Here is a 27,252-nt window from a genome sequence, read left to right as displayed (position 1 = left end):
ACTGTACCATGCATAGCCATCATTGTAACTAATTATTTTATTTTTGTAGCTCACACATTGCTGTACAGTATGTGACGTTATTGGATTAGTGATAATACCATAACAATACCATAACAATACCAACATCACTTTCACTCTTTATTTAAAAATAATGTTTTTTATCATGAATTAAGCAAGTTCCCTTATTTTTCTAAAGACTTTAACAAGATACAAGAAAACTTTATTCATCCCAACTTGGGAAATTGTGTTGTTAATAACAATGCCGTATTTAAAAGAGAAATGATAGGCCTAATACATAAGTAAATAATAATAACAATAAAAGTGGATCGTAATAAATTCCCCTATCTTTGATACCTTTCATTATAGTCTTGTATGCCCTTGGGAGGAAGGAGAGACGATGGCGTTCAGTGGATCCCCGTGGCGGCCTCAGTCTACCACTACGTTCCATAAGGCAGTCGGCAATGTCCGAGTTAAGAGGATGACTAACATCATTCCATATCACTCTAAACATATTGCGCAACCGTTCATGATAGACCGAGTCCACCACAGGTAATTCACATCCAACCATCCTCCCTGCCCTCCTCACCAACCTGTCTATTCTATCCCTATCTCCCCTACCAACATTCCCACCCCAACCCAACAGAGAATATCCCCAAACAGAACTAATCACTGACAAATAAAACATCCTAAGGATGTGGCTATCAACATTAAATTAAGGTCGAACACAAATGAATTTATTTATAGAATATCATAAACAAATGACATCATCATTGACGACAAGTCCATAAATACAAAGACAGTTATACTGTATAAAGTGAGATTTATCTAGACTCGGTATATAAAAACACTTAAAACTCTGTGTGTGTGAAACGCTGCTAACAGCATGATTGATATGTTATGAATGTAGTAGCAAATTAACAGAGTATAATGCACTACTTTGGCGCAGAATGTTGTTAATATCCTGTAGAATATTTATGTAAACAATGAGTAGATGCATTGAACTTAATGGTAAGAAATCTTATGGGTTCAAATCCTCCCCAGGATCTTTTGTTAAGATTCAAGATAAAGGAGTCATTCATTTGGTGGTACTCAAGATTTAACCTAGCCTATTGTAGACCCAAAAAAAAAAATTAGGACCAAAACCAAAATACATGTAACTCCATAAAAGTTCTACTATAATGTTGGAAGGAAATTGCTGACTGCATGGTTACTTAACCAAGTGTGAATGGGGCTTTAGATGTATAATAAAAAAACATTGTACTGTACCATGTAAACTGTCACTGGCTGATGAGCTTCTGGTTGGAGAAACCAAAGGTCTGGTTTCCTCTGGCAGCCTTCTTTTTGTTTTGCCAGCAGAACCAGTTCTCTCTTCATTTGGTTTCATCATCATGGGTGTACTGTTTTTCTGTCGCTGCTTCTCCATAAGGAGCGCTCGCTAGAATGAAAAAAAAAGATAATTTATTTTATTGTTCAAAGATAACATAACAGTTGTAATTGTAATTGTAATATTTATTGCCATTCATATAAAAAAAAAGACAGATCAAACAATTTGTACAACAATAATACAAGAAAAATAAGTTACAGTATATGAAATAGCAGAGGATAACCCTTTAAGCTCAAGAGCTTGTTTCTGAAGGGGTCCTCAACATAAAAACAAATTATATTTACGTAAAAATTCAAATATAAAGTATGATAATTATAATTTAGATATTACCGGTATACAGATATTTTATAAGTAAAAGGTTTTAGAGAAAATATAAATTTGTAAATTAGGTTTTGTTTATAAACGACATTTCATAGAAAAATATTTTAAATATGTACAGTTTATATTCAATTAATTATTATTGACAATGTAATTAGATTTTTATTTTACAATTAAGATTAAATTAAATATTGACTATTGGTACTAAATTGTAATTTTTGATGCAAGATATTTCTTTACCTTGAAGGGAACATGAGAGGTAATATCCTTCAAGTTCTTTGGAAGTCTATTCCAAAGTAAAATGGCATGAAACATTTTTTAATAAAAATTATTTCTTCAAAAAATGAATAATTTTAATTAAAATGGAAATTGGCTGTGAAAGCTATTTCAATTTGAAAATCAAATTAGTACAGCCATTCTGCCTTATAAATTCAATTTACAAAATGTGTTTTTGTCCTTTACTGGTCATCTGAAGATAAAAGTGACACTGTTTACTTAATTTGCATATGCTGAATGTTTAAAGCGATGACATTAACAATAACATACAACCTAAAGATTTTTTTTAAACATCTCTATTAATTTTGCATTTTATTTTAAACTCATCGGAATTGAAATAACTGTTTGCGACACACTGATAAAAAAGTAGTTCACAAGAGATTGTTCCTTCGCAAAACTAGATTTTCCAAACCGATAGTTAAAGCTAAACAGGGTGGAGATGAAAAGAATAAATAGGTCATTTCTAATTCACAATTTACAATATTTTGTGAAGAACCAAATACACTGTAATGACAAAACAACCAGATATAACATTTTTTATTTTCTGAAATTAATTGAGCAATGAAATAATAGAACTACACAACATAATATTCCGTTCAGAGATAGATTGATGCATGGATGGACGAGAAATCTGTAGGGCAGCATCCGAAGTGTTTGATGCGAATGATTCTTTTGGAGTTACAGATATACAGTACAGTATGACTTCTGTATATTTATAAGATCTTTATAATTTCCGTTGAAGTTAGTCTCTTCAATCCAATCTAAACTCAAAACTATCTTTAGCAAAAATCATTTAAATAGAATGTTTGGTATCAATAATCTACCGTACTTTAAATAGTAAGTTCAATAAATATGGATCAATCATAACTTCAAACATGATCACTATTTTGAGGGGGGAAAAACATCATTAAATTTTGAGATGTTTGTTATTAATGTTACAAAATTGTTTAGAAACTGAATGTAAAGCTCTGTCTATATTATCAAACTTTACGGTATGTGACAACAAAATGTGATGTGCCCATATACTGTATGGACATTATGATGTCATATTACTATCTATTTGGGCATATCACTACCTTATTTGGGCACATCACACTATTTTGGTCAAACCAGTTTGATAGTGTAGACAAAGCTTAAAGATTAGTTCACACTTTGACGTAACATACTGTAATAGTGTATGCACAACGCAAGTGAGTTGACCAATCACAGTTTGTATGATCGTGCACTATGATTGGTCAAATAACTTGCAATGTGCTTACATCATTGCGTGGAGTGTGGGAACCAAGCTTTACAGAAGGTCAAATTATTTTCCTGAAAATAATTTTGTTTTTCATTTTTGTCTTACTGTTTGGTCATAAGTCATAAATAATCTGTTAATCACATTGGTTATTAGGTTGATTGAAGTGTGGGTGGTTATTAAATAAATAATGTGCCAGCAAGGCATGATTATTTACAGACATACAGGTATTGAGAACATATTTATTTAAAAGAAGTTGGAAAAGAAACAAACACTTCATTGCTGTTATCATTTGTACAGTGGTACCTGTACAGTACATTTTATGAGGCATTCTTTATCAAATAACAGAATCGAAAAAAAACCCCCATTTTAATTTATTTCACTTGCATCATACAGATACATAGAATATAATGATAATTGATAGCGATAAAACCATAGATATTACAGTGAACATAATATCTCTATGATAAAATCTATGAAATTAATGAAATCATGAACACAATATACAGTAGACAAACATGAAATTTGGTTTCCTGATACTTAAAAATTATTTTACAGTAATGGACACGATGTCATCATATCACTACTATTATTTTGGCACAGCACACTTGTTTGATAGTGTAGACAGAGCTTTACACTAAACCAGTGGGGTGACAAATGTTTAAAACTTTATTCTAAACATGTAGTATGCCACACCCAACTTTTACATTGTTTTCTGTATCTAAATTTGGTGATGTTTCACTTTCAAGCCTAAATTATCTTGTACACTGCAGTCAGAATCACTATCATGACCGGCTATTGCTCGATTACCACCGGTCATTATCTTAAATATTTGAAACTGTATCAGTGACTGTTTAGAAAATGATACAGGACAGGTCATGAATATCTTATCTTCTGTAAAACTCACACCTGAGTCGGTAGGCAGGTGTCCAAAGTAGTCTTCATCAAACTCAAATCTCATTTAAGAACTGTCAAACCTCCTCTTCTTCTTCTTACAGTATTTCATCCTTGCAACAAATCGCAATTATTTTTAGAAGTTTAAATGAATAGAACATCAAAGTAGATGTTGACTATACTGTACAACAAAGTGTATAACAAAGTGTTAAAATCATGTCTAATGATGTCTAGTTTCTCATTAGAAAAAAATAAATAAACTCACAAAATACTGTTAAATATTAAATATTGTCTTTGAATTTTTAAATAACTATAACAGTACAAATGATCGACAAATAATTCTTTAGCTTGATAATCTATGTAGCGTTAACTATCTCTTTATTGTCAATAAATGGTTGAATTTTAAATTATGTTCTGGTCCAGCGAAATAAAAAGCCTTTTGCTTGATACTATTGTTAAATAAGTTAATTCCTTGAGAAATAAATTTATTTTGACATTTAATTGATACAATAAAATATTCAACTATAATACAATAGGTTGTTTCCGCTACTTTTTTTTGTCATTTGCATGACATCTTCTACTGTATTGAAGGAAGGGAATATCGAGTATATTAGTTCTTCTAATTATAATACCGTACATTCAGATCCTGGTAAAGATATTCATTTTGCAGTGCTAAACTACTCCAATAAGAAGACATAGAATTAATGGCTCATGTGAAAGGAGCCTGTCAATAACAGCGGTGTCTTGCTAATAACTACATTAATCTTTATTGGCGCATTCGGTAATAACTAGGAATCTGTTGTCAGTAAGTGTGAACATCACACTCTCTTAAACTGCATAATGAATGCTAACTGCTTTTGTGTGAATTTTCTAGATATCAACTTTTTTTTGTCAATAATATGAAATATAATACTATAATTAGATAATATTGACTATTAAATTTTAGATCATTTAAAATATCATTCAACATTATCTCAAAAATAATATTGTCCTGAAAAAATAATTAAAAACATTTTTTTGTTGATCAAGTCATTTTGCTCTCAAAAATTGAATGAACCAAACATTTTATTTACCTGAAAAATGTATTTTAAAGAATATTCAACCACAGATTCATTGTCTAAAGACAACAGGTTTTTTAAACATAATGATTATTTTTGCCTTTAAAAAAAAAGTTTTTTTAAATTTTGTCCATTTTTTATTAGAAAACACAGTACATCTTTAAAACATACAGTATTTATACTTTTCTGCAGATTCACTAAAACAGAGTTTAAGTATGATATTTACACAGTCAACACAAGAACAAAAACATTGTTACGTACGTTACAACAATATTATTGTTCTTATTAATTACAGTATGACATCATTTGATCGCACTTAAATTGCACGAAAATATTATTTGCATTTAAGACAGTAATATATCCTTCTACTGTATCTAGGATGAAAACTTTACTAAATTCTTTTGCCTTCCGTAGAAAAAAATGTTAATTTATCCATTTATTGTCGTGGGCTATCGTCTATATTTTGACATGACACAGTATTTACCATCCTCTTTACACTACAGGGGGACATCTGCAAAATGTAACAACTTGCAATAATTTACAAAGATTTGAAAAGGATATAAGAGAGAGTAATATTGATTTTTATATCAAAACTTGTTTTTCTATCTACATCATTAGTAGGCCTAATGTACTGTAAGTAACTTTTTACAATTTGCATTTCTTTGTACACCAAATCTCTTGTCAGAAATCTATGCATGTCAGTGTCGTCGTTACCCGACGGCAGTTCATAAAATCTTTACTACAACGATAGGAAGTATTGAAGTTGATTGGACGTGCTTTGATTTATCACAGGTCATGTTACTCACTCACAAACTGAATAATCTAGAATGTTCGCTGTAAAAGAAAAATCAAAAAGAAAAATAACGTACCAAAAAACGTCCCATATTGTTGAATTTACTGCAAGTATAAGCTGATCACGCAAAGTGTTGACAAGCAATGATCATACATTAGCATTCATTACGACAAATGTATGCATTAACTGCTGCTCAGGATCAACAGCCTGAATTCTTTCCTCGTACATGCACTTAACAATGCAGTCCTCAGCGACGCAATTTAAATTTTCCAAAAGTGAAATCAGGCTAAACACGATCGGACAACTTAATATATTTCGTATTGATAATGTATATTATTCAAACATCTGCATCAATATGGATGAAATTAAAGGAACTAACGAATATTAATATCACTCAAAACGAAAGCGACAAACAAACCATTTAAATCAACGAAACTGAACAGAATAATTAAATAATAAAGTACCATGGGACTAGATTGTCAATCCAAATATATTTTATCATTAATCTAGTAATTTATAACAGTACCATATCATACTTGTTGTTGTGTATTGACGCACCACCTTTAACGCGGGTATTACGTTTCACCCGGGCTATTCGCACTAGTAAGCAAAAGTTATTAACATCTGGGTGAAACACGTTTTCCTCGAGGTCTGTTGACCAAGAAATAATCAGTTAATTAATCAAGGGTGATTAAATTACCTCTAGACTCAAGAATAAGCCCAGTATGGGTTAAGTTAGGAACAAAATAAACTCATACTACTGTACTCAGTCACTACTGTACTGTACATTTTTGGCACAGGTTGCAGTACAGTAGTAAAGTTGGCCACCTGAAATTGACTGCGTTTCTTATGACTGTGTTGATGTTATGAAATGATGGAAATACTGATAAGATTGGACATTACTTTAAAACAATGACACCTTTTTTGTCATTAGTTTTTAAATGATAGTGGGTGACTTGCTTATTAAAGTTCTTCCAGCCAATCAGTCTACTGTATAGCATAAGTTAAACACCATCTCCAAGAAGCTTTTTTCCATCTTAGTATAATTTTTCCTCTTCTGTAATCTGCATCCCGATCCATCACTGCAAACCCTAAACTAGCTAAGCTTTGAAATGTCACAGGATGCTACAGTATTGTAGTTCAAAATAAATGCTGACTATCTCCGAGTCCCAATAGAACAAAGTATAATACTGTAAATCCCTGTTGATAAAACCTTAATGCTACAATAATGCATTTTATCCAGGAGGATATACTAAAACAACTAATGCAAAACAACAACGTTTTTTTACGAATCATAAACAAAATTGTAAAGAAATGGGAAAAAAAATCAATTAATTTTGTCAATTTGTATACACTATTAATTGTCCATGTTTGAAAAAGAAAAAATGATATACAGTACTGTACTTATTGTGAAAAAATGATATACAGTACTGTACTTATTGTGAACAAATGATATACAGTACTGTACTTATTGTGAACAAATGATATACAGTACTGTACTTATTGTGAACAAATGATATACAGTACTGTACTTATTGTGAACAAATGATATACAGTACTGTACTTATTGTGAACAAATGATATACAGTACTGTACTTATTGTGAACAAATGATATACAGTACTGTACTTATTGTGAACAAATGATATACAGTACTGTACTTATTGTGAACAAATGATATATAGTACTGTACTTATTGTGAACAAATGATATACAGTACTGTACTTATTGTGAACAAATGATATACAGTACTGTACTTATTGTGAACAAATGATATACAGTACTGTACTTATTGTGAACAAATGATATACAGTACTGTACTTATTGTGAACAAATGATATACAGTACAGTACTGTACTTATTGTGAAAAAATGATATACAGTACTGTACTTATTGTGAAAAATTGATATACAGTACTGTACTTATTGTGAAAAAATGATATACAGTACTGTACTTATTGTGAAAAAATGATATACAGTACTGTACTTATTGTGAAAAAATGATATACAGTACTGTACTTATTGTGAAAAAATGATATACAGTACTGTACTTATTGTGAACAAATGATATACAGTACTGTACTTATTGTGAACAAATGATATACAGTACTGTACTTATTGTGAAAAAATGATATACAGTACTGTACTTATTGTGAAAAAATAATATACAGTACTGTACTTATTGTGAACCAATTGTAGTTATTATAAAGGCAAAATTATTGCAGATATGTCAATAACTATTTAAACTACTAATATACAAATTTGACTGTACAGAACTACTTCCAAGAGGTTCTCTTGGTGTTGGGCCATTGGAACATGGTTTCTGAATGTTTTATACATAAATACAGTACTACTGTATAATAGTATTAAAATATTATTATTAATAAGTATTAAAAACCGAAAGAACCACTTTAAGTACGAAAGCATAATACACCTACAGTAAGCAATGTCTGTGATGAGATTATTGATGTCATCACACTCACAGTAATATTTATTTTAACTGAAAATAAAGGGGTTTTCATTTTCACTTTGCAACATTTTAGGTTTTTTAAATACTATACTTACTGCATGCCTGGTTATGCCTCATTTGAGGCCCGAGAAGTGGGGTTGAAATAGTTACGACCCTGGAACTATAGTAGGTGAGGATTGAACCATGGACCTTGGGATTGGATGGCAAGCATTTTGCTAACCACCAAGCTACTGTACATCTCCATTACAATACTGTAATTTCATATTGATATTATACAGTAGTTATTGAAATTCAATCCAAGATTTGTGAATAAAGTTTCAAATAATTTTATTCAAGCTTTGAGAGAAACTCTCTACTGATTTGATGAGAATAATTGAAGTCATTAATAATGAGGATAGAATAAAGCGAGATTGAAGAGCAGTTGACGAGTTGGTAATGAATGATTAGCCTATCTCTGTATGTTGCCAGCAGAAAGTAAATTCTTGTATGATGTTACGGACAAAGGTAGCATAGAAAGCTGGATATCACAATAAAGAATGGAAGCATTGCAGAAATTTCTAATTTGTTGGTTTCCATAATTAATGTAATGACTCCGGAATTTACAGTTGAGTAAATTTACTTTAATAAGAAAAAAATTAGGTCAAATTGGGAAAGAGAGGACAAAAGCTATCAAACTTTGTGACACAATAAATTAAATGTGATGTGCCCACATATTGACTTGAAGACATCATATCACTACCATATTTGGGCATATCACACTTTTTTTGTCAAACTAGTTTGATAGTGTAGACAGAGTACAGTAAAGAGGTACATTAATGTTCCTCACAGGCTGGGCTTTAAAAAGGCAGTGAATGCATACTGTATATTTGACTCTCACATCAGTACATTACCTGATTCATAGCCAGCAATATTTTTATCAGTTTGTCTAAATATTTATCAAAAATGTACCTGTACTGTACATGTATTAATATTTAATTAATCATAAATGTATACTATTACTAATAATTTTGGAGCTCTTGAATTGAAGTCAACAAGCATGTAATTGCGTTGATTACTGACGCAAATTGAACATAGTTACATCTCCTGAAGGCTGATGGTTTTTGTTTCGTAGTTGTGATCTAAATTAGCAATAATTGACGAAACACGCTCGAAGCAGTTGCACATGATAGATCATTGACAGCAGAAAGTCCTGCTTTTAATGAAATGCAAACAGCAGTGAAGATAACATTTGCTCAGTGGGACATCAAAGTCTAAAATTAAGATTTTAACAGTTTCAATATGACGTGCACCGACCATCATCAAAGTGAGCACCGTCAATTTATGACAACTAGACAATGTCTGGAGATCTTTCTTCATAGAAATGCCCTTTTTTGCATTGGTGTACGAGAGCAGGCACTTCAGGTTGATGAGGCTAGCGGCATAGTCAATTGTGCGTGCAATGTAAAGTCATGGTAGACCATGCTTGTAAGTTACTGTAGTATTGGTTGACTGTGCCGATAGTCAGTGTTTGTTGTGATGAAACATGAAGATCATTATATATTTAAGCAAGGATCATCTTTTTCCTTATTATTTTTTTATAAAGCTCTGTCTACACTTTCAAACAAGTGTGATGTGCCCAAATATGGTGGTAATATGCTTAAATATGGTAGTGATATGACATCACATCATATATGGGCACATACTGTAAAGTTTGATAATGTAGACAGAGCTTTTTTTAAATATTTCAGAGAATAATGTAACAACATTGACCGTATAAACAATCTACTGTACATAATGGACCTTTGTTTTAGTGCTTTAAAATTCAAGTTTACAGTATAACACAATTGGTTGAATCGCCTTTTGTCAATTAAGAAATATATTTTAATTTCTTATTGTCTAAAGTGGTTTTGACTGATCTGCATATTATTTGACAAGCAACACTGTTACACCTGATCTGCTCTCTGTATTTCCTAACATTCCTTACCTCAAAAATGCACTTTCAGTCTTTCCAAACGTTTTTGTTACCTCAAAAATGTAATTGCTAATTAATGTTATTAATTGATGTGTATTTAACCACCCAGGGGCGATAGTAGCACAGTGCGTTGCCAGCATGAACCAAATTGAATCAAACTTCAGCGCTCATATTATTATACGACATAAAAAAAAAGCTATGAGTATGATGTGGCTAATTCCATGCAGAAAATTAATGTTGAGGTGCTGAATAGATTAACTGAATGCTATCTCACCAGCACTGTGGCATAAAGTTGTCATACTGTAATTTGTAAATATTTTGTAAACTCATTGAAAACAAACCTGTTTTTCTAATTTCTGTTGTCTTAAATTTGCTTGAGACGGGTTTCGCTCTTCATCAACCATCCCGGGCGGAGTGGACCAAGCACCATGGGCCGAGTATGTTGTCCTACAGCAAAAAAAAAATATTATTAATCTGTAAAACAAACTCAGAAAATAGTAAAGGCATGAAAACTATTTAGTGGACCCTTTTCTAGAGTACATGAAACAAAATTATAAATTACAGTAGAAATCTTTAATACAGTACAGTAGTACTATACAGTAGGAATATAAAAAAAAATTTTAAATAATAATTAATTAATATCATCTTATTTAAATTTTGTATTGAGTTTCCACAAAATGTTCATGTAATGTACACGGTACGTTAATCTAATTCGTACGGGCAATGAGGCGCTTAATCCATCTCGCATTCAATAACTTGTTAATGATTACTAACATGATGCGACGACGTAACATTAACATCGCATTGACATAAAAGCATTATAGTGTAGTGTAAAGTGCATTATGCTCACTAAAGACTGGCTATTTGCGAAATTTGTACTTAATTTACGGAAATGATTGAAAAAAACCTAGGTTAATGCTATTCTTTCTTACGCAATAATTCATGTGGGATCTCAATTTACTGAAGATACAAAATAAAGTAGCTGTAATGTTAAATAAAAATATTTCAACAGCCTAAAAAAGCCAAATTTAATTAGAAAACTCCTATGTCATGGTAAATTGATGCAACCATTATTTTGTGAAAAACTATATAGAAAAGTTGGGGTTATCCACGGTCAGATACTGTACCATATCAACAAAATGCACTGTACTACACTTACAGTACTAAAATGCACTGTACTACACTTACAGTATTAAAATGCACTGTACTACACTTACAGTATTAAAATGCACTGTACTATGATTATAAATTTTGTATTTTACATAAATTACCACTATGTTTATGCCCAAAGATTAGCATTGTATTGTAATTATACAGAAATAGTTTTTTGCTGTAATGTACAGTACTGTAGTAACAACTGTACTGTAAAGCTTCGTTCCCACTAGTGATGCAACGTAACGCAACCTACGCAAATGCCCTTCTAATAATTGTGTTTTCTCCCGCCGGCATAAAAATCAAACCTGCAATGTTTGCAGCATTGTTGCGTCGTCGGTTCCCATTCGTGATTACGCAATACAGCACTTTGCGTCAATACGTTGCGTTATGTTGCATCGCTAGTGGAAACCACGCTTAAGTATGTACAATACAACTAAGTACAGTACTGAGTGATAACTTAGGTTGGAAATTATTATGTTGTCTACAGAACAGTTATATTTATAAAGTGTTTTAGTTTATCAGTTCTAAAGTTGTTTATTATGTTTTAGAGAACAGTTTATTGATGTCAAAACATGTTGTCTTCATCGTCATTAGTTTCTTCAATCTCATAAAATGTCAAATGAATTATTTGAGTAATGCAATTGTATATTGAACTTGTTCTCAAATAACATGCACCATAATACTGTAATAATCGGATTAATTATTGGTTTGAAAATTGGATTACCCAATATACTGTAGTACATTTGGATTGAATATTTTGAAATTATGTTGAAAATTTAGAAATTGGATTGAAATTTGGTTTAAATATTGGATTGAATAATTGGAAAATTTGATTAAATTATACTGAAAGTTACATTGAAAATTTTGGATTGAAAAGAATGTATGAGAAGCAAAGTCTAAAAGTTTCAAACAGGATAGTGTTGTTTTCATGTCCAACTTTCAGTCGAATTTAATCTAATTCTCCAAAACTTAATAGTATAATTTTTTTTCAATTCGAATTAAAATCATTTAACTACAATATAATACCCCTTTCACACCAAAACTCCGGAGTGTCTCCGGAGACACCCCGGGGTTTATGACCATTCAAAACGTCGAGAAACTCCGGAGATACCCCTTTCACACCAACCTAGCAACACTGGGGTTAATAAAATAAAATTGTAAATGTCGCCCTCTATTTTTGTTTGTTTACATAGCGACGATCATTAGAATAATTTTAATTAACAATATTTTTAATTTAATAATTACTTTCAAAAGTCTCAGAAGTAATATAATGTTTTATTGATACTACTTATTATTTTTTAAACCTGCTATATATTTTGTACAAACATTTAAAGTGTTTTGAAATAAAACTAAAGCAATGAGTGATCGTGTGAGGATGACCTTTTGACCCGAAACACTCCGGAGTTTGATGTTGGTACCTTTCACACCAAAACACCGGGGTGTCCCCGCAGTTCGCTCTCCGGAGTTGCTTGATTTTACCTTTCACACCAAACAGCGGGGCGTCAACTCCGGGGTGTCCGGAGTTTTGCTTTTGGTGTGAAAGGGGTATAATATAATCATACTGTACAGTATACCACATACACAGGAAGTTCAAATTGAAAAAAAAAAAATTAATATCAAACTTGTCTTTATTATTAATATGAAATAAACTTTAAATGACAGTACTTGATTTGGTTCTAGATGACATTTAAAAAGTAGCCAGTTTCAATTTAAGATCTACAGTAACAAGATAATTTGTAATTTGTACTTTCATTATTTATTAACCAGAAATAGATCATGGACTTTAGTACTGAAATTATGCAGTCCTTTCATATTAAATAAACAGACAAATAGTGTTGCCACTGTATGTACAATAGTCAAATACAGGTATCCAATAACAACGATTAATACATCTATAAATATCATGTCATAATATTAATAAATATTAATAATTGTCAATGGTACTGTACAGTATGCTGAATGTTAAATTTAAAATCCCTTACTTAACATAAATTGTCCTCAGGATTAGGAAGAAAACCGTCTTTACAGTAATTTAATAGACTTAGTCTTTGTACTGTGTGCTGTAAACTTTGCTGATTTTAAATTTACTGCAAAATACTGCTTGGTGTATTGTACTCTCATTTATAGACATGGTATATAATAATTGTAAATTATTGTAATATTTTTTTAATTTATATTTTTTTGTAATGTAATGTACAGTGTACAGTATTTTCATCACAACATTACTACAGTATAAAAATGAAGAAGATTTTCTGAAATAAATGAAGCTTTATAAATTAGATACCAACAACTGTATTGTACTAATTAATTTCCAGGGATTGTGCTCTATGGTTGAGCACTCTTTTTTTTTGACAGCTAAAATGAAACTACATACAGTATGAAGTGGTTTTTGATGTACAGTACTATCATCATTTTGAAAAATTGGATCCTTCCCCGATGGTTTCCATGGATTATGAAACGAAGAAGGATTTTAGATAATTCTATTGCTCAGGTACAGCACAAACAATTGGTTGTCTTCTTTCTTCAATGTTTTTTAAGAGAATACAGAACATGCACTTACAGAACTGAACGTCCAAAATCCAAAAATGTTTTTATTGCAATCAGAAAGTACAGACCATCATAAAATACAACACAACTGTATTTAAATTAGGAGGTTAAAATAAGTTAGGTAAAGGAGGTACTGTACTGTTTCTTTGAAATGGCAAAATGCTTAAAATAATACAATAGATATAGACAGACTTTTGTTTGATTAATTCTAACAATGGCAAATTTTCTATTCATATTGTACTGTGGCATTTAACTTAACTACCGGTACCGTATGACATAAAAGTTTAACAAACTAAATAACACCAAGCAACAGTCTGTGCTTTGAGCGTCAACAAACCAGTGTTTGATTACACAGTACATTTAACAAGAACAGGCGATCCATTCAGGTGTCGACTACTGCAATGGAAAATCCACACCAGGCTTCAGCTTGACTTTGGCAATCAAGACATCATAACACAAGACGAGCCGGCGCAACCGGAGGAGATGGCCAGCTGTCACCAACGGAACAGCAACATGCTTTAAGAGTATTTGGTACTATAGTGTATGCATCTGTTATGTAATTTATTCAGTACACTTCATTTAACAAGACTCAAGGGAGTTTGCAACAAGCAATTAAACACCATTTTGAGTAACTATATGAATTAAGACATCTACAGTAACATTAACAATATGGAAATTGACAACTGTATTTATAATTTAAGAATCAGTCTACTATAAAATTTAATATTAAATCCAATTTACAGTATAATAGAAATCTATATCAGCAAAAGTAAGGAAAGGACTTAATTTAACATTAATGTAGAAACTGGGGTATTTCAACTGGATACTTAATGTAAATTGTAATAGCATAATCTGCCAGGTATTTTTGGATTGTTATTGGAACTCTATAATAGCAACTTCAAAGTGTGATACACATGGCTTTGTTTAAGATTTAAGTATTTTTAGAATGTACAGTAACAATGTTACTAGGAAATAGTATATGATATATCACCATGACAACTGAGTTAAGATTATGTCATATAATTAGTGCAGTAAGTTCCCACTGGAAAAAAAATTCTGCAACTCAACCAATGCAACATTTCACGTAGTGTACTCCTCTTTACGAAAGTTGTCATGGCATAAAACAGTGTTCGGTTTATCAACGAGGAAGAACTTGTTTTTTATATTTTTCCAACATGATGAAAATAATAGAACTTGATCAATAGTAGAGTTATAGCTTGCACGACATGCTTGCCTTCAAAATCCAATGTCCAGGGTTCAATCCCGACCTAGCCTAGTGCCAATGCTGTAAACTCATAACTCGTTCTACTCAGTCACACTCCCTCAATACTGTAGTGTACAAAATATGTGATGGCCTTCAATACTTTTAACATTTGGTTGTCATTTATCATTAATAACAATCAATTTTAAAGTTGATTGCAAATCATTCAATGCTCCTAAAATAATATCATGTTGTAGTACGCACAGTATTATCTTCAACGATTAACTAGATCGTGTCATATTAATTAGGCCTATATTTTCAAGCAAGTAATTTATTTCTTGTTCACTGACATTTTTTTGAATAGCTACTGTGTATCAGCATTGCTGTTTTTAATCAATGATTAAATGAATTGTTGTACAAAGCGTGATGAGCATGATAATATATTCGACAATCAACACCATCATTTAAATTTAAGAACATTGCATTCATTCAAGCAAGAAGTGTACCTTTTTAATTTTTAATGTAAGTGTTTTCATCAACCCTAATTAATGTTATTTTAATTTGTAAACACATGTTACAAAACTTAAAAGGCAAATATAGGCCCTACACTCATTCAATTGACATGCTACATTTCTTCCTTGACATTATATCATTCTCATAAACACAGCCTACAGGTAGGATTGGTGACTCAGTATCAGTTGGAAAAAATAAAAAAGAAATGTCTTGTTGGTTGGTTGTGGTATTCCAGCAGTCCAGTAGTAGTGGTGGTTGGAACATACATTCAAGGTGTGTTTCTTAAATAAGACTGAGGAAGTACTTACCCACTGTCATGATGATACATTGTGCCTTCTTGTATGTTTCAACAAGTAGTTTAAGGTACTTGTATTTTAAATGATAAAGTTTATATAAAAGAAAAATCTTTAAATGTTGTGGTAAAGCTCAAGCGGAAATTGTTGAATGTCAATTTACCTCACGGCGTCTATAACTATGGCCGACATGGCAACGTCAATGATTGGCTGGTTTCTAGCAGATGACAAATTTCTGGCAAATGATTGGTTGAAAATGTTGTTCTCAGTTAGAGGGCGCTATGTAATGTTATCTTTTGTAAATTGGTGGTTCAATCAAACAGACCGAGTTCGTGATCAATTTATTGTCAATTTAATTCCTTGTATAGGACAGACGTTATTAATTTTTGACATTATAATACGTATGTAGTTTAAACATAAGTAATAAAGGTTGATAATTTAAAGTATATAATGTATCTGGAAGTTACTTCTACTTTAAAACATCCATCCTGTCTAGGCCTACTCTTTTTCGTCATTACATAAAATAAAACGAGATTGGGATCACATCGCCATCCCTCCCTCACGATAACTCTTCTCTACCTACCTGTGGCCTGGGCAGACAGGCCTAGCGAATTAACACTCTTTAGGCAGACTACATAGTACCATTTTTAGTAAACATATACATGTAAAAACCATAAATAATGAAGTGAAAGTGCCATACATTCTCCAATCTATGTTTTTTTCTTTCTTTTGATATAAAGAATAAAGAACAATGGTTTTTCAGTTTTTATAATATTTTATAATCAGTTTTTGTTTATTTACAGAGTCTTCATCTACAAAATAACTGCCTGGAGAGTAGGATTGCAAGATGGAAATAAACCAGAGTTTACTAGACCAACCTCCGAGTGAAGAGGAGGAGAGACTTTACAAGGAACTTTTACTACAGGTTAATTAAACGCTTAATTATGAGACATCCATGAAGAACATTTCAATCAGACACAACTTTTTTCAAAACTGTCTGTAAATCTCTGTCTACACTATCAAACATTATGTGACAACAAAAATGTGATGTGCCTATGGACATGATGATGTCGTATCACTACCATTTTTAGGCACACTTTTTTTGTCAAACTAGTTTGATAGTGTAGACAGAGCTTTTAGTACAACATATTATCCACTAGCCAGTTCATTTTGTTAATTCGTACTGTAAAATCACAATTTATAATCAATCATACTTTGCTTTCTTATTTATTTAATCGTCATCATTTTAATTTGTTGTTATTTTGAACAGGCTTCCGAGATGCACAACATGGAGTCAAAGGAACCAGAATGTAACTTGGTTCAACCTCAGCCAGGCATGTGTGTCAAAACAAAAGATCTCCATGGAAACAAGATCTTTATAAACATCTGCCAATCGTCAGAGGTACAAACACAACTAACTTTTTATTCATTTAACCATAGAGGAACCATAAAGTAAAAAATACAGAACGAATTGGTCAGGGACTGTTAAAGTAAATAAGAATACTATAACTTTCAGAGTCTGCAGTCCCATGAAAAAATGTGTGGTTGAACCCACAACCTTGAGATTAAGAGTCTCATGCTCTACCGACTGAGCTTTAAGTCCCTTCCTCTCCCTCTCTATTCTGTTACCTTGTTAAATTGGAATTATCTTGTACCTTCTCACTACGATCTACATTTGTTATGGAATACTTCCTCTCAGTACCTGTTGATGATTTATGTCCCGAAAATGTTTGTCATTTACACTATTTATAGTATTTATATAAATATGACACTTTCGGAATGTGTCAAAAAACATTACTGTACTAGTGTTTGAGTTATGAGTTCTGACACAAACATTTTAATGTCATACATAATGCTCAGGGTCACCGAACCAAGAATACCATGTTGATAGACACTTACCATAAAGCTCTGTCTACACTATCAAACTTTATGTCACAAACTAATGTGATGTGCCCATATATGGACACAATTGTCGTATTCGATTTAGACTTTCACCGTTGAGTACAGTTTTTCCGTTGAGTACTTTTTTAACAGAGTATTTTGAGCGTTGAGATTGTTCTTAACGAAAAAGCTTTCGTTGTCAACGTTTTCTATTCGAATGACTTTCTGTATGTTGAGCACAAATTTACAATTCGAATACAAAAAGTACTCAACGAATCTTTACGTTGACAACGAAAGTTCCCAATCGAATACGACAAATGATGTCATATCACTACCATATTTGGGCATATTTTGACAAAATAGTTTGATAGTGTAGACAGAGCTTAACACCATACACCAACAGTTTCTCTCATATATTATATATAATTTGGTTTACATCTTTAGATGCCCTCGCCCTTAGACATCACAGAAGAAGAGTTAGTACAGATTTTGCAGTCAGATGAACCTGGTGATTACAGGGTTCCTATGAGCCTTGGGGAAGCTCATGCTGAAATTGACAAAGGTCTGTTTATAATGATACCATAGGCTCCTTTTGATCTGTCATGCTTAAGCTTTATCTACACTATCAAACTAGTTCGTATCACTACCATATTTGATCATTATGTCCATATATGGGCATATCACATTTTTTGTCGCATAATGTTTGATAGCTTTAGAGTGCCAGGCATACCCAATGTTTTCTATAGATTCTGATGCCATAGATTATTGTAAATAGCACCCTCTATTTGTTGGATGTATTAAAACAATTATAGCACCCTCTATTGTTTGGCTATGAATTTGTAAATCTCCCGATTATTTATTTTTTTAAAGTTGGGACATCTGGTCCAGCAAAACTGCTTGTGTTCTCAAAATCCACTTACAGTTAGATTTTAACAACAGATACTTTAATTGAAATTTAAATGATTTTTTTTTTGTTTAGCTGGTAAAGGCTGTACTGCCTACGATGTTCTTATTAGTCAAGAATTTTACGCCAAGATCAGTAAGAGTAATTTCTTTAAAGGGTTCTTTGTCACCGTTGTGTATGAAGGAATTGAAAACAAGTTCAAGTTAGCTGTTGATAGAAACCATGGTAAGTGTCCCCTTAATAGAGGTTGGTCAATGGGTAAACATTATTGGCACTTAATAGTGTCCCCTTAATAGAGGTTGGTCATAGGTCTATGGGTAAACATTATTGGCACTTAATAGTGTCCCCTTAATAGAGGTTGGTCATAGGTCAATGGGTAAACATTATTGGCACTTAATAGTGTCCCCTTAATAGGGATATCCCTTAATGTTGATTGGTCATAGGGTTACAACATACATTGGCTTTTCTTAGTTTCATAGAATGTGTCCCCTGAATGGAGGTGGGGGTCTACAGTAGCCATACATATGATGGGTGAATTGAGTGTGCCAACTGTGCATTATATTGGCAGTAATGGAATGCATAAGGATACCTACACTGCAATATTGGTATCAATTAATATGTTGGTTTATATTTTACAGAATGGACAATTTTAAAGCATCGCAAAACTATGGGGCCTCTACAGCAACATAATATTCGTAAAAAATCTAAACCAAGAATTTTAGAAATGGATTCGATTGAAGAAACGGCTGATGTTCAGATAAAACAAACAAAGAAATTAATAACTGAAGTTGATGATTCACATCAACCATCCGTTCCTGAACCAAAATACATAATGATGCGGGAACCGATTGACGGACAGCCCGAGTTTATAGTTGTTGAAGTGCAGTTACCAAACGTAGTGAGTAGTTTAATTATTATAACAAGAAAACAATCCAGCTGTGGTCTATCCACAAACAAAAATTTAGATCAGAATTTTACCCAAGACTCTGAGATCATAAGACAAAAATGTTAAGTGCCATGCTATAAGACCATAAATTATGCATTTCATTGATAATTGTTTAGATGTCATTAATTAATATTGTTTCTACTTTACAGAAAACAGCCAAATCTTTAACATTGGATTTAGGTGAAGATCGAATTTTACTAAAAGCTAGGCCAAACGTTTACCTTATGGATGTCTATCTTCCGTTTGATATCGTACAAGATGAATCAGGAGCCCAATATAATAGAGATAATACGGTAAAAGAGAAAACAAATACCATTTACTTTCTGTAGGACTCTGGGAAATCAAAATCACAAATCATGGGATTACTTTAAAGCCTTTAAAGCCAAACTTTATGTGACAAAAAAATGTGATGTGCCTATATATGGACATGAAGTCATATCACTACCGTATTTAGGCATATCACTACCATATTTGGGCACATCACACTTTTTTTGTCAAACTAGTTTGATAGTGTAGACAGAGCTTAATAAAAATCAACATTCTTTATTTTGTGGATGATATTGATAATTTTAATCATAATATATTTATGTATTTACAGGTACTAACACTGACACTACCTGTCAAACCAACATGACACTTGGGATATTGCACCCAGAAAATTACTTGGCAATGGCCAGTGCATTAAACAGTATAGACGACAACACGACCAATGGTACAGTTTAGATCAAGAGTGTATTGGACGGAGTTAGGATAGGTATTCCCACCCCTCCCTCATAAGGCAGAGATATTGCCAGGAGCCCCCAACACCAAGAAGACCTACCCATTGCTTGTTGGTTTACATGTATGAAATGTTGTAAATGAAATGGCTATTAAATCAACAGCTGCAACAAATTTGTGCTAAATTGAAATTATGTTTATAAAATAAAAGTAAAAAATAATATTGTTCAGTAATGGTTTGTTAATGTTTCACAAAATACAAACTACATTATTAAGATTTCATAGCACCATTTTATTTCAATGCATAATTCTAAGACTACTTTGATAGTGTAAACATGTTCCATCCTGTTGCGTAAATTCCCTAATATAAACACCACAAACATAGAAGGCTATATTCCACTCGATATAAACTATAATAAAAATGTTAAATATAAACTTTGTATAATATGTATAAATTATATTTAATTCTATAAAACAAAATCTCCCAATTTTACATTATAAACATAATACTGCTCGATGCCAAAAAACAACATATCTTGTGTGTGTTGTCTTTGATAGATTGTCACCAGAAATAATTTGCTATTGAAAATCTTTGGAAATCTTCCTTAATATAGTAAAACAATGATAACATTTTACATTCCTTGCACAGTATAGTATTGGCTGTGTATGCACACAATATCTGTCTTACAATGAAGTGAATCTTAACACAAATTGCAATCTCTGGGTTTGAAATATCAATAAACCGTCCATGTTAACTGTTTCATTTGTGAATTTGGTCCATGCAACTCTTCCAAGGCTTGTCTTGATCGTTCTGAGGGAAAGAAGTGAATACTATCAATAAAACTTTCATCATTGGTTGTTGCCTAGACCTAGAACCTGCCAGAAGTGTGTCAACTAAGCGAGGACCAAATGTCCTAGTACTGTAGTATGCACACAATGAATTAACTTCAAAACAGTAGGACCCCTAATTTAGAGGCTACTTTCCCACCAGTGAAACAAACAATGCCCTTTTAACACATGGTCAACTCCTACTAGAGAGACACTCCTATTAAGGTGACATTTTGTTGAGTCCCAAAGGTTTGTTGTTAGATTTTAATTAAGCAGAAGAGGGTGCTATAGCTATAAACTATGCCATGTATTTATATATTGTTGATATTAAGAATTGCCATAAACCATTTTTGTTCTGGTTACGTGCATGTTTCAGAATTTGTAAGTGGTTAACACATTACATACCTGTAATTTTAGGACATCCATGGAAGATGAGAAAAGTAACTTTTGGACAGAACCCAACTATAGCCTCAACAGCTTCATCAGTAAGTTGTGCACAATGGTCCATGTGCACCTCTTTCAGGGACTGTTTACACACACCCATAGCTAGGCTTAGAACACCCTCATCCGACACCTAGAAAACAGTAGATTTAGAATGGTACATTGATAAAGAAAGTGTTGATAAATATGAATACTGAATATCCTCATATTTTAGGCTTTAGGTGGAATCAAACCCTATGAATCAATCCTATTCACCCCTTCTCTGTCTACACTATCAAACTTTATGTGACAATAAAATGTGATGATGTCATATTATTACCACATTTAAGCATATCAGTCACTACCATATTTGGGCACATCACATTTTTTTTGTCAAACTAGTTTGATAGTGTAGACAGAGCTTAATGCCTAGTTGACTTAGAACATCACAGGTTGAGTCTTCCAATGAAAGTAAATCTATTATTTCTTTATATTTTGTGGCCTTCCAAAAGGCCCAGTTATGATGAATGTGTGCGACAGTGGCTGTGTGTGTGTGGTACACCGGGGTAACCCCCTAATCATCTCGAAACATGTACTAAATTCGTTAAAGTTTAAAGGTTCTTAAATGAGCTAGATGTGTACAATGGACCTACGGTTTATAGTCCTTATTCACCACCATGGAGCGAGCCTTGAACCCATACCGATGTTATGTTAACTTATTACTTCTGTTGATTTCTGCCGAAAGTTTCAGGTCATTGGCAACATTATTCATTATGATTTTGTTTGAATAAATGTGTACTTTAATTTGTTACTATTATGGCCTTCAACGTGAATAATATTAGTGCACAAGATTTGTCAATTAACCTGTCACAATCAACCATAGTGCATGGTGCCCATTTAGGTGACAAAAACAAGGCAGTTTGATCAAGTATATCTGTAACCATAAATAAATCTAATCTTCATAATCCTGCAGTATTCCTGAATTTCTTACTTGTGTTTTTGAGAAGTTAAAACTGCTCAACATTGTTGAATTTTGTCCTAAAGCTGCCAATGAGATGTCAGTTATCAGACAGCATCCACCGATGTTCAAATGTCTTAGATATCGGCAGTTCTGAGCGATGGCAATCACGGCGGGGTCTGTGATCAGGGTACACCTTCTGAGGTAAACTGTCTGTAAGTGAGGACAGGATCTGGATAAAGCTTCTACACCTGCAAATATGAATTTAAATTAATCTCAAATCAAATTATGAATTTGTTGTTGTACTATTTTATTAGTATTCATATTCAGCACAAATTTTCAACTTGATTCTCATGTACTGTATCTAAATTTGTCAAGTATCATAGACAAATTCCATGATACAGCATAGCATGTGTTTCACATATGATCATACTGTAGGCTGTAACCTAAACTTAAAAAAAACCTTCCATGATAACATGCACCACATGTAATACAGTTGAAAATGTTTCAATTTTGACTTGGACCTCCTTGAAACTTCTGTCAATAATGACACTTATGCAAATGAACTTATTTACATACCAAGTGATGTTATCGATGTCCTGTTTTCTTTTGTGGCGTTCAGGTCAATTTTACAAAGATTCCTACACGATGACAGTTTATGGAGCGACTCATCAGTGATGTCACATTCACTCAAATCAAGGGTCTTCGTTTTGTTGTGGACTAACTGTTAAAAATAGATTATGATTTTAATAAATTACATAATACATAAGCAAAAAATATAATCGCTGGTCACTTTGATATCTGATGATATCTATTCTATATCATACAATAAGTAAAAGACATATTGTCCCCCAAAAGCAAAAATGAAGGTCTAATTTTAATTTAATAGTCCATTTTGCATTTTTAAAGAAGTTATTCACTTTCATAGAAAACAAATAAAAAGACAACATAACGTTTAAATTCAACCAAAAACTTTTCCAGTAAATTTGACTATTTTTTTTTTTTTGCTTTAAATTGTAGTACAGTATTGTATGGTTTCAGGTAAATCATTTTTTATTTTCAATCCAAGTACCTGTATGTGAAATTAAAATGGCATATTCAACAAAAACATTTTAAAAAGTGATTTTGTTATAAAATAAAAGATATTTTTATAAAATATCTATACAAAGTTCCAATAAATGAGGTTCCCAATAAAATTAGCTCTTTTGTCTTCCTACTTCGCTATAAAATAAAACAAAAAGTTCAGATTTTACGTATGCGTCATTACCTCTGATATATTTGAGTCATTTAGGAGGCCTCGTTTGCTGAGTAAATGCAAGAACTTATCCTTTAAATTTGGTGGAACCATGTGTAGCTCATGTACGTAGGCGTCAAGCTCATGAAGAACAGCATGTAAACTCCTGTCAAAATAGAATTAGGAAAGTTAAAAATGATATACTAGCCTAGGCCTCTAGCTAGGCCTAATTGATTCAAATCACCAAATTACAAATAAAATCAATCTTGAAATTGGGATTTACATTTACAGGCCTAGAATTATTATTAGGATTTTATATCATTAAAAATATATAAGCTATATACAGTAGTATCATATATTAAGTCAGAGAGCTAGGCCAGAGTCGGACGCCATCCTGAGCTGAGAGTCACTGATCTCTCTCCTCCACACTCTAACCAGGTTGGATTTTCTCTGTATATGCACAGGGATAGCCACCCTAGGCTTAGCTAATTTTCTATTTAAGAAAAAACTGAACTTAATTTGATATTTCATAACTTCAATGCATTGCTTTATACTAATTAATAATGCTGCATTACGTACGAATTAAGAAGAGATGGAACTGTCGCAAAATTTGATGTCACCGCCATCTTTTGATGTTTACATGAAGGTTGCCAGTTTATCATGAAAGTGTACCCTTTTAAATTTCTTTCAATGGATTTTTTTTCCAATTTATGCAAACCATGGAGGTATAAAAATATTTTTATACCTCTATGTGCAAACCATAACTGAAATATGCCAACATATGAATTTTTGTAAATAATATGAAATAAGTTTATTACGTTATACTTGAAATCAAATAACACAAAACGAGTCAAATTTGTTTAAATCTTCAATTTTATTATCAAAGCCCATTCTAAACCTTTTTAAACAAAAAACAAATCAGTTGTTTTGATGATGTAACCAAAAATCTAACATTGGAAGAAAAAAAAAGTACCATTAAATGATTTGATGTAATAAAACAATCACAAAAAGACATTTCTACCGCATTTAAAATAAATCATGAATTTCACACTATATAGCTCAGGACTTGCTTGGGAATTTTTCAGAACCTAAAAAAGTACATTAAAAATACAAGCAATATACCCTGATTTTCCTCACACACACAACAAATCAAACGCAGTATGCCTTAGCAACAACAAAAAAATGGTAACTATGTTTCTATTCTTACAAAAATACAGTTTTTCTTTTAAAAATGCAGGTTTTACACTATTTATATTGTAAATTGTATTGCCTTAATTTCTTTAAACAGTTTTCAAGTGAAAATAACTCTAAGTCAAATATCCCAGAACTGGACTCCCTAAAACACACAAACTCACACAAGATCAGTATTTTGTTGAAATACATTCAGGGTTGAGATTATATTTTTGAAGTCAAGCACTGCCTAAGTAATAAGTTTTTATCAAATCCATTTTTTGGACAAGTTTTAAGGGAGTCTGGATTTAGGATATTTAACTGTATTTGCTAAAAAAAATATCAGGTAATGATTGTCAATTAAACATAATAATAATTACATATTCATTACTGACAAAAAACCAAAATAACAATCATCATAAATCGGTGAGTAGAACACAATTTGATACAAAATAGCTGGGGTTGGTGGATAAGCAATCACTTAAGCTCTCTCTACACTATCAAACTTTATGTGACAAAAAAGTGATGTGTCCATATATGACCATGATGTAGTCATATGACTACCATATTTGGGCATATAACTACCAAATTTAGGCACATCACACTTTTTTGTCAAACTAGTTTGATAGCCCAGACAGAGCTCTATATAAAGAAAAAAATGCAAGAGATGTATTGGTGGTAAATTTGTTTTTTACATCAGCTTTGTTTGGTTCAGGCTTGTTGTGAAGGCCCTTTGTAGTTTGCTGCAATTTACTGTACTATTTTTAAGGTGGGTGTCACAGCAAATTTGGCACAAGGATGTACTTATGATTCCTCGCACCTACTCTTACTCTTTGTAATTTTCAAAAGCCACAATTTTACCTCCCAAAAAAAACTAACACCAACACCTATTAAGGGAACACCTTCGGGACACAACAAAGTATACTGATGTGTTCCCTGAATAGGTGTTGGTAGTAGTGTTATAACATACTACCCTCACTCGTTTCACAGTAAAGTGTCCCCTTATAGGGGTGTTCCCTGAATATGGTCCACTGTAGTATTAAAACATATTACCGCTCATTTGATCCACAGTAAAGTGTCCCCTTTATGGGGGTGTCCCTGAATAAGGGTTTTCCAAAAAATGAAGGGTATATATTTTACACTAATTTTATTTAATACATAAATTATCTAACCCAAGGCACATAATCTGAAAGTATAATACAGTTTTGTAATATATTACATAACATTAAATGAATATTATACAAGAGGAATATTTAGTGCTGCTAACTTATCAAGGTGTTAAAAAGGAATATGCTACATGCAGTCAAATGTTAGTCTTATATTTCCAGCGAATAAATTACCATATTCATGTACAAATCCACATTTTAAGTTTAAGCAACAGAGCGATTACTCCGTGGCTTAAGTCGGTCAACAAATATTATTCATAAATTTTAAAACGAACATTAACATTAAATGGCATGTACAAACAAGTTCATATTTCTTTTTTTCTGTTCTGTGATTTTTATCTTTTAATTTATTCTAAATAACTTATATTGATATATTATGTGTCTTCTTGTTACAATGGCAATTTGGTTAGGGTCTGTGATGTGAGAATTACTGCATTACCGCTACCATATTTGTTTACATTTAATTTAAAACAAATAATTCAAGTCAAATGGCCAAGTGTTTAAGGGAGGGGCGCTGTTTAACACAAGTCTCCTCAGATTTATAGGTATATAAACCGTAGGTCCAGTGTACACAGTTTGCCAGTGCAGTTTATTATTCAAGATGAGTGGGGATGGAGTTACCCAGATGAACTGATTCACAAAATAGCCCCTGTATCAGGGGGATTACCACCTATCTGATAGGAAAGTGATTAATTTACAATTGGTAATCCACATGTCCCAAAAGAGATAAAAATAAAAAATAAATAAACAAAATAAAACAAGTATTGTATAATACAATAATTCTAATATAATTTCAGTTGAACCAATCATCTCATGATTTTAATGTTTTAAAAATGATTATGAAATAGAATTTTACAACGACATGATTTTGCGATTTTATATGGGAACCAAAATATGTGGCATTATCATATAATGCTATTCAACCTGTGCAGTGGAACCT

At 32.1% G+C, this 27,252-nt stretch overlaps 3 protein-coding genes across 5 annotated transcripts in view; 1 reads left to right on the top strand and 2 right to left on the bottom strand.

Annotated features, from left to right (window-relative positions):
• Positions 1–16,293, bottom strand: part of LOC140040049 (tubby-related protein 3-like) — a 39,632-nt gene extending 23,339 nt beyond the window's left edge. The window contains exons 1-3 of one of the 2 annotated variants that reach the window (XM_072085699.1): positions 16,104–16,293; positions 10,721–10,826; positions 1,267–1,435 (exon numbers count right to left, since the gene is read on the bottom strand). In XM_072085699.1, the coding sequence (XP_071941800.1) occupies positions 1,267–1,435; positions 10,721–10,826; positions 16,104–16,123 (295 nt within the window). In that variant the 5' untranslated portion in view covers positions 16,124–16,293. Of the gene's footprint in view, positions 1–1,266; positions 1,436–6,036; positions 6,094–10,720; positions 10,827–16,103 lie in introns of those variants that run through there. The other variant, XM_072085700.1, reaches the window with a different exon arrangement.
• Positions 16,294–16,403: 110 nt separating this feature from the next.
• Positions 16,404–20,731, top strand: LOC140040050 (PIH1 domain-containing protein 1-like). The gene is made up of 8 exons (XM_072085701.1): positions 16,404–16,489; positions 16,892–17,013; positions 17,359–17,490; positions 18,414–18,531; positions 18,949–19,098; positions 19,512–19,771; positions 19,969–20,112; positions 20,418–20,731. The coding sequence occupies exons 2-8, from the start codon at positions 16,936–16,938 to the stop codon at positions 20,451–20,453; spliced, it is 918 nt and encodes a 305-aa protein (XP_071941802.1). The 5' UTR covers positions 16,404–16,489; positions 16,892–16,935; the 3' UTR covers positions 20,454–20,731.
• Positions 20,732–20,831: 100 nt separating this feature from the next.
• LOC140040051 (protein AMN1 homolog) lies at positions 20,832–24,611 on the bottom strand. Of its 2 annotated transcripts, none has more exons than XM_072085703.1 (6): positions 24,556–24,611; positions 24,010–24,142; positions 23,322–23,466; positions 22,776–22,993; positions 21,770–21,938; positions 20,832–21,347 (listed from the first exon to the last, which is right to left on the bottom strand). In XM_072085703.1, exons 1-6 carry the CDS (start codon positions 24,600–24,602, stop codon positions 21,271–21,273), a joined length of 789 nt encoding a protein of 262 aa, XP_071941804.1. In that variant the 5' UTR covers positions 24,603–24,611; the 3' UTR covers positions 20,832–21,270. The 2 variants fall into 2 exon arrangements, with proteins under 2 accessions (XP_071941804.1, XP_071941805.1); XM_072085704.1 differs by having other exon boundaries at positions 24,552–24,609.
• Positions 24,612–27,252: the final 2,641 nt, after the last annotated feature.

The sequence above is a fragment of the Antedon mediterranea genome, chromosome 2 (assembly GCF_964355755.1).
Source record: "Antedon mediterranea chromosome 2, ecAntMedi1.1, whole genome shotgun sequence".
Lineage (NCBI taxonomy): Eukaryota > Metazoa > Echinodermata > Crinoidea > Comatulida > Antedonidae > Antedon > Antedon mediterranea.
The sequence above is the reverse complement of the archived record's forward strand: the minus strand, read 5'-3'. Positions and strand labels throughout refer to the sequence as shown.

Bases quoted from the DNA above. Each gene is read 5' to 3' on its own strand.
- LOC140040050 (XM_072085701.1), top strand. From the start codon at position 16,936: ATGGAAATAAACCAGAGTTTACTAGACCAACCTCCGAGTGAAGAGGAG. The intron at 17,491-18,413 runs GTACAAACACAA...TTACATCTTTAG, and splicing joins ACATCTGCCAATCGTCAGAG to ATGCCCTCGCCCTTAGACAT. The intron at 19,772-19,968 runs GTGAGTAGTTTA...TCTACTTTACAG, and splicing joins AAGTGCAGTTACCAAACGTA to AAAACAGCCAAATCTTTAAC.
- LOC140040051 (XM_072085703.1), bottom strand. From the start codon at position 24,602: ATGGCGGTGACATCAAATTTTGCGACAGTTCCATCTCTTCTTAATTC. The intron at 24,143-24,555 runs GTACGTAATGCA...CTATTTTGACAG, and splicing joins GTTCCATCTCTTCTTAATTC to GAGTTTACATGCTGTTCTTC. The intron at 21,939-22,775 runs GTAAGAAATTCA...ACTGTTTTCTAG, and splicing joins TTAACTTCTCAAAAACACAA to GTGTCGGATGAGGGTGTTCT.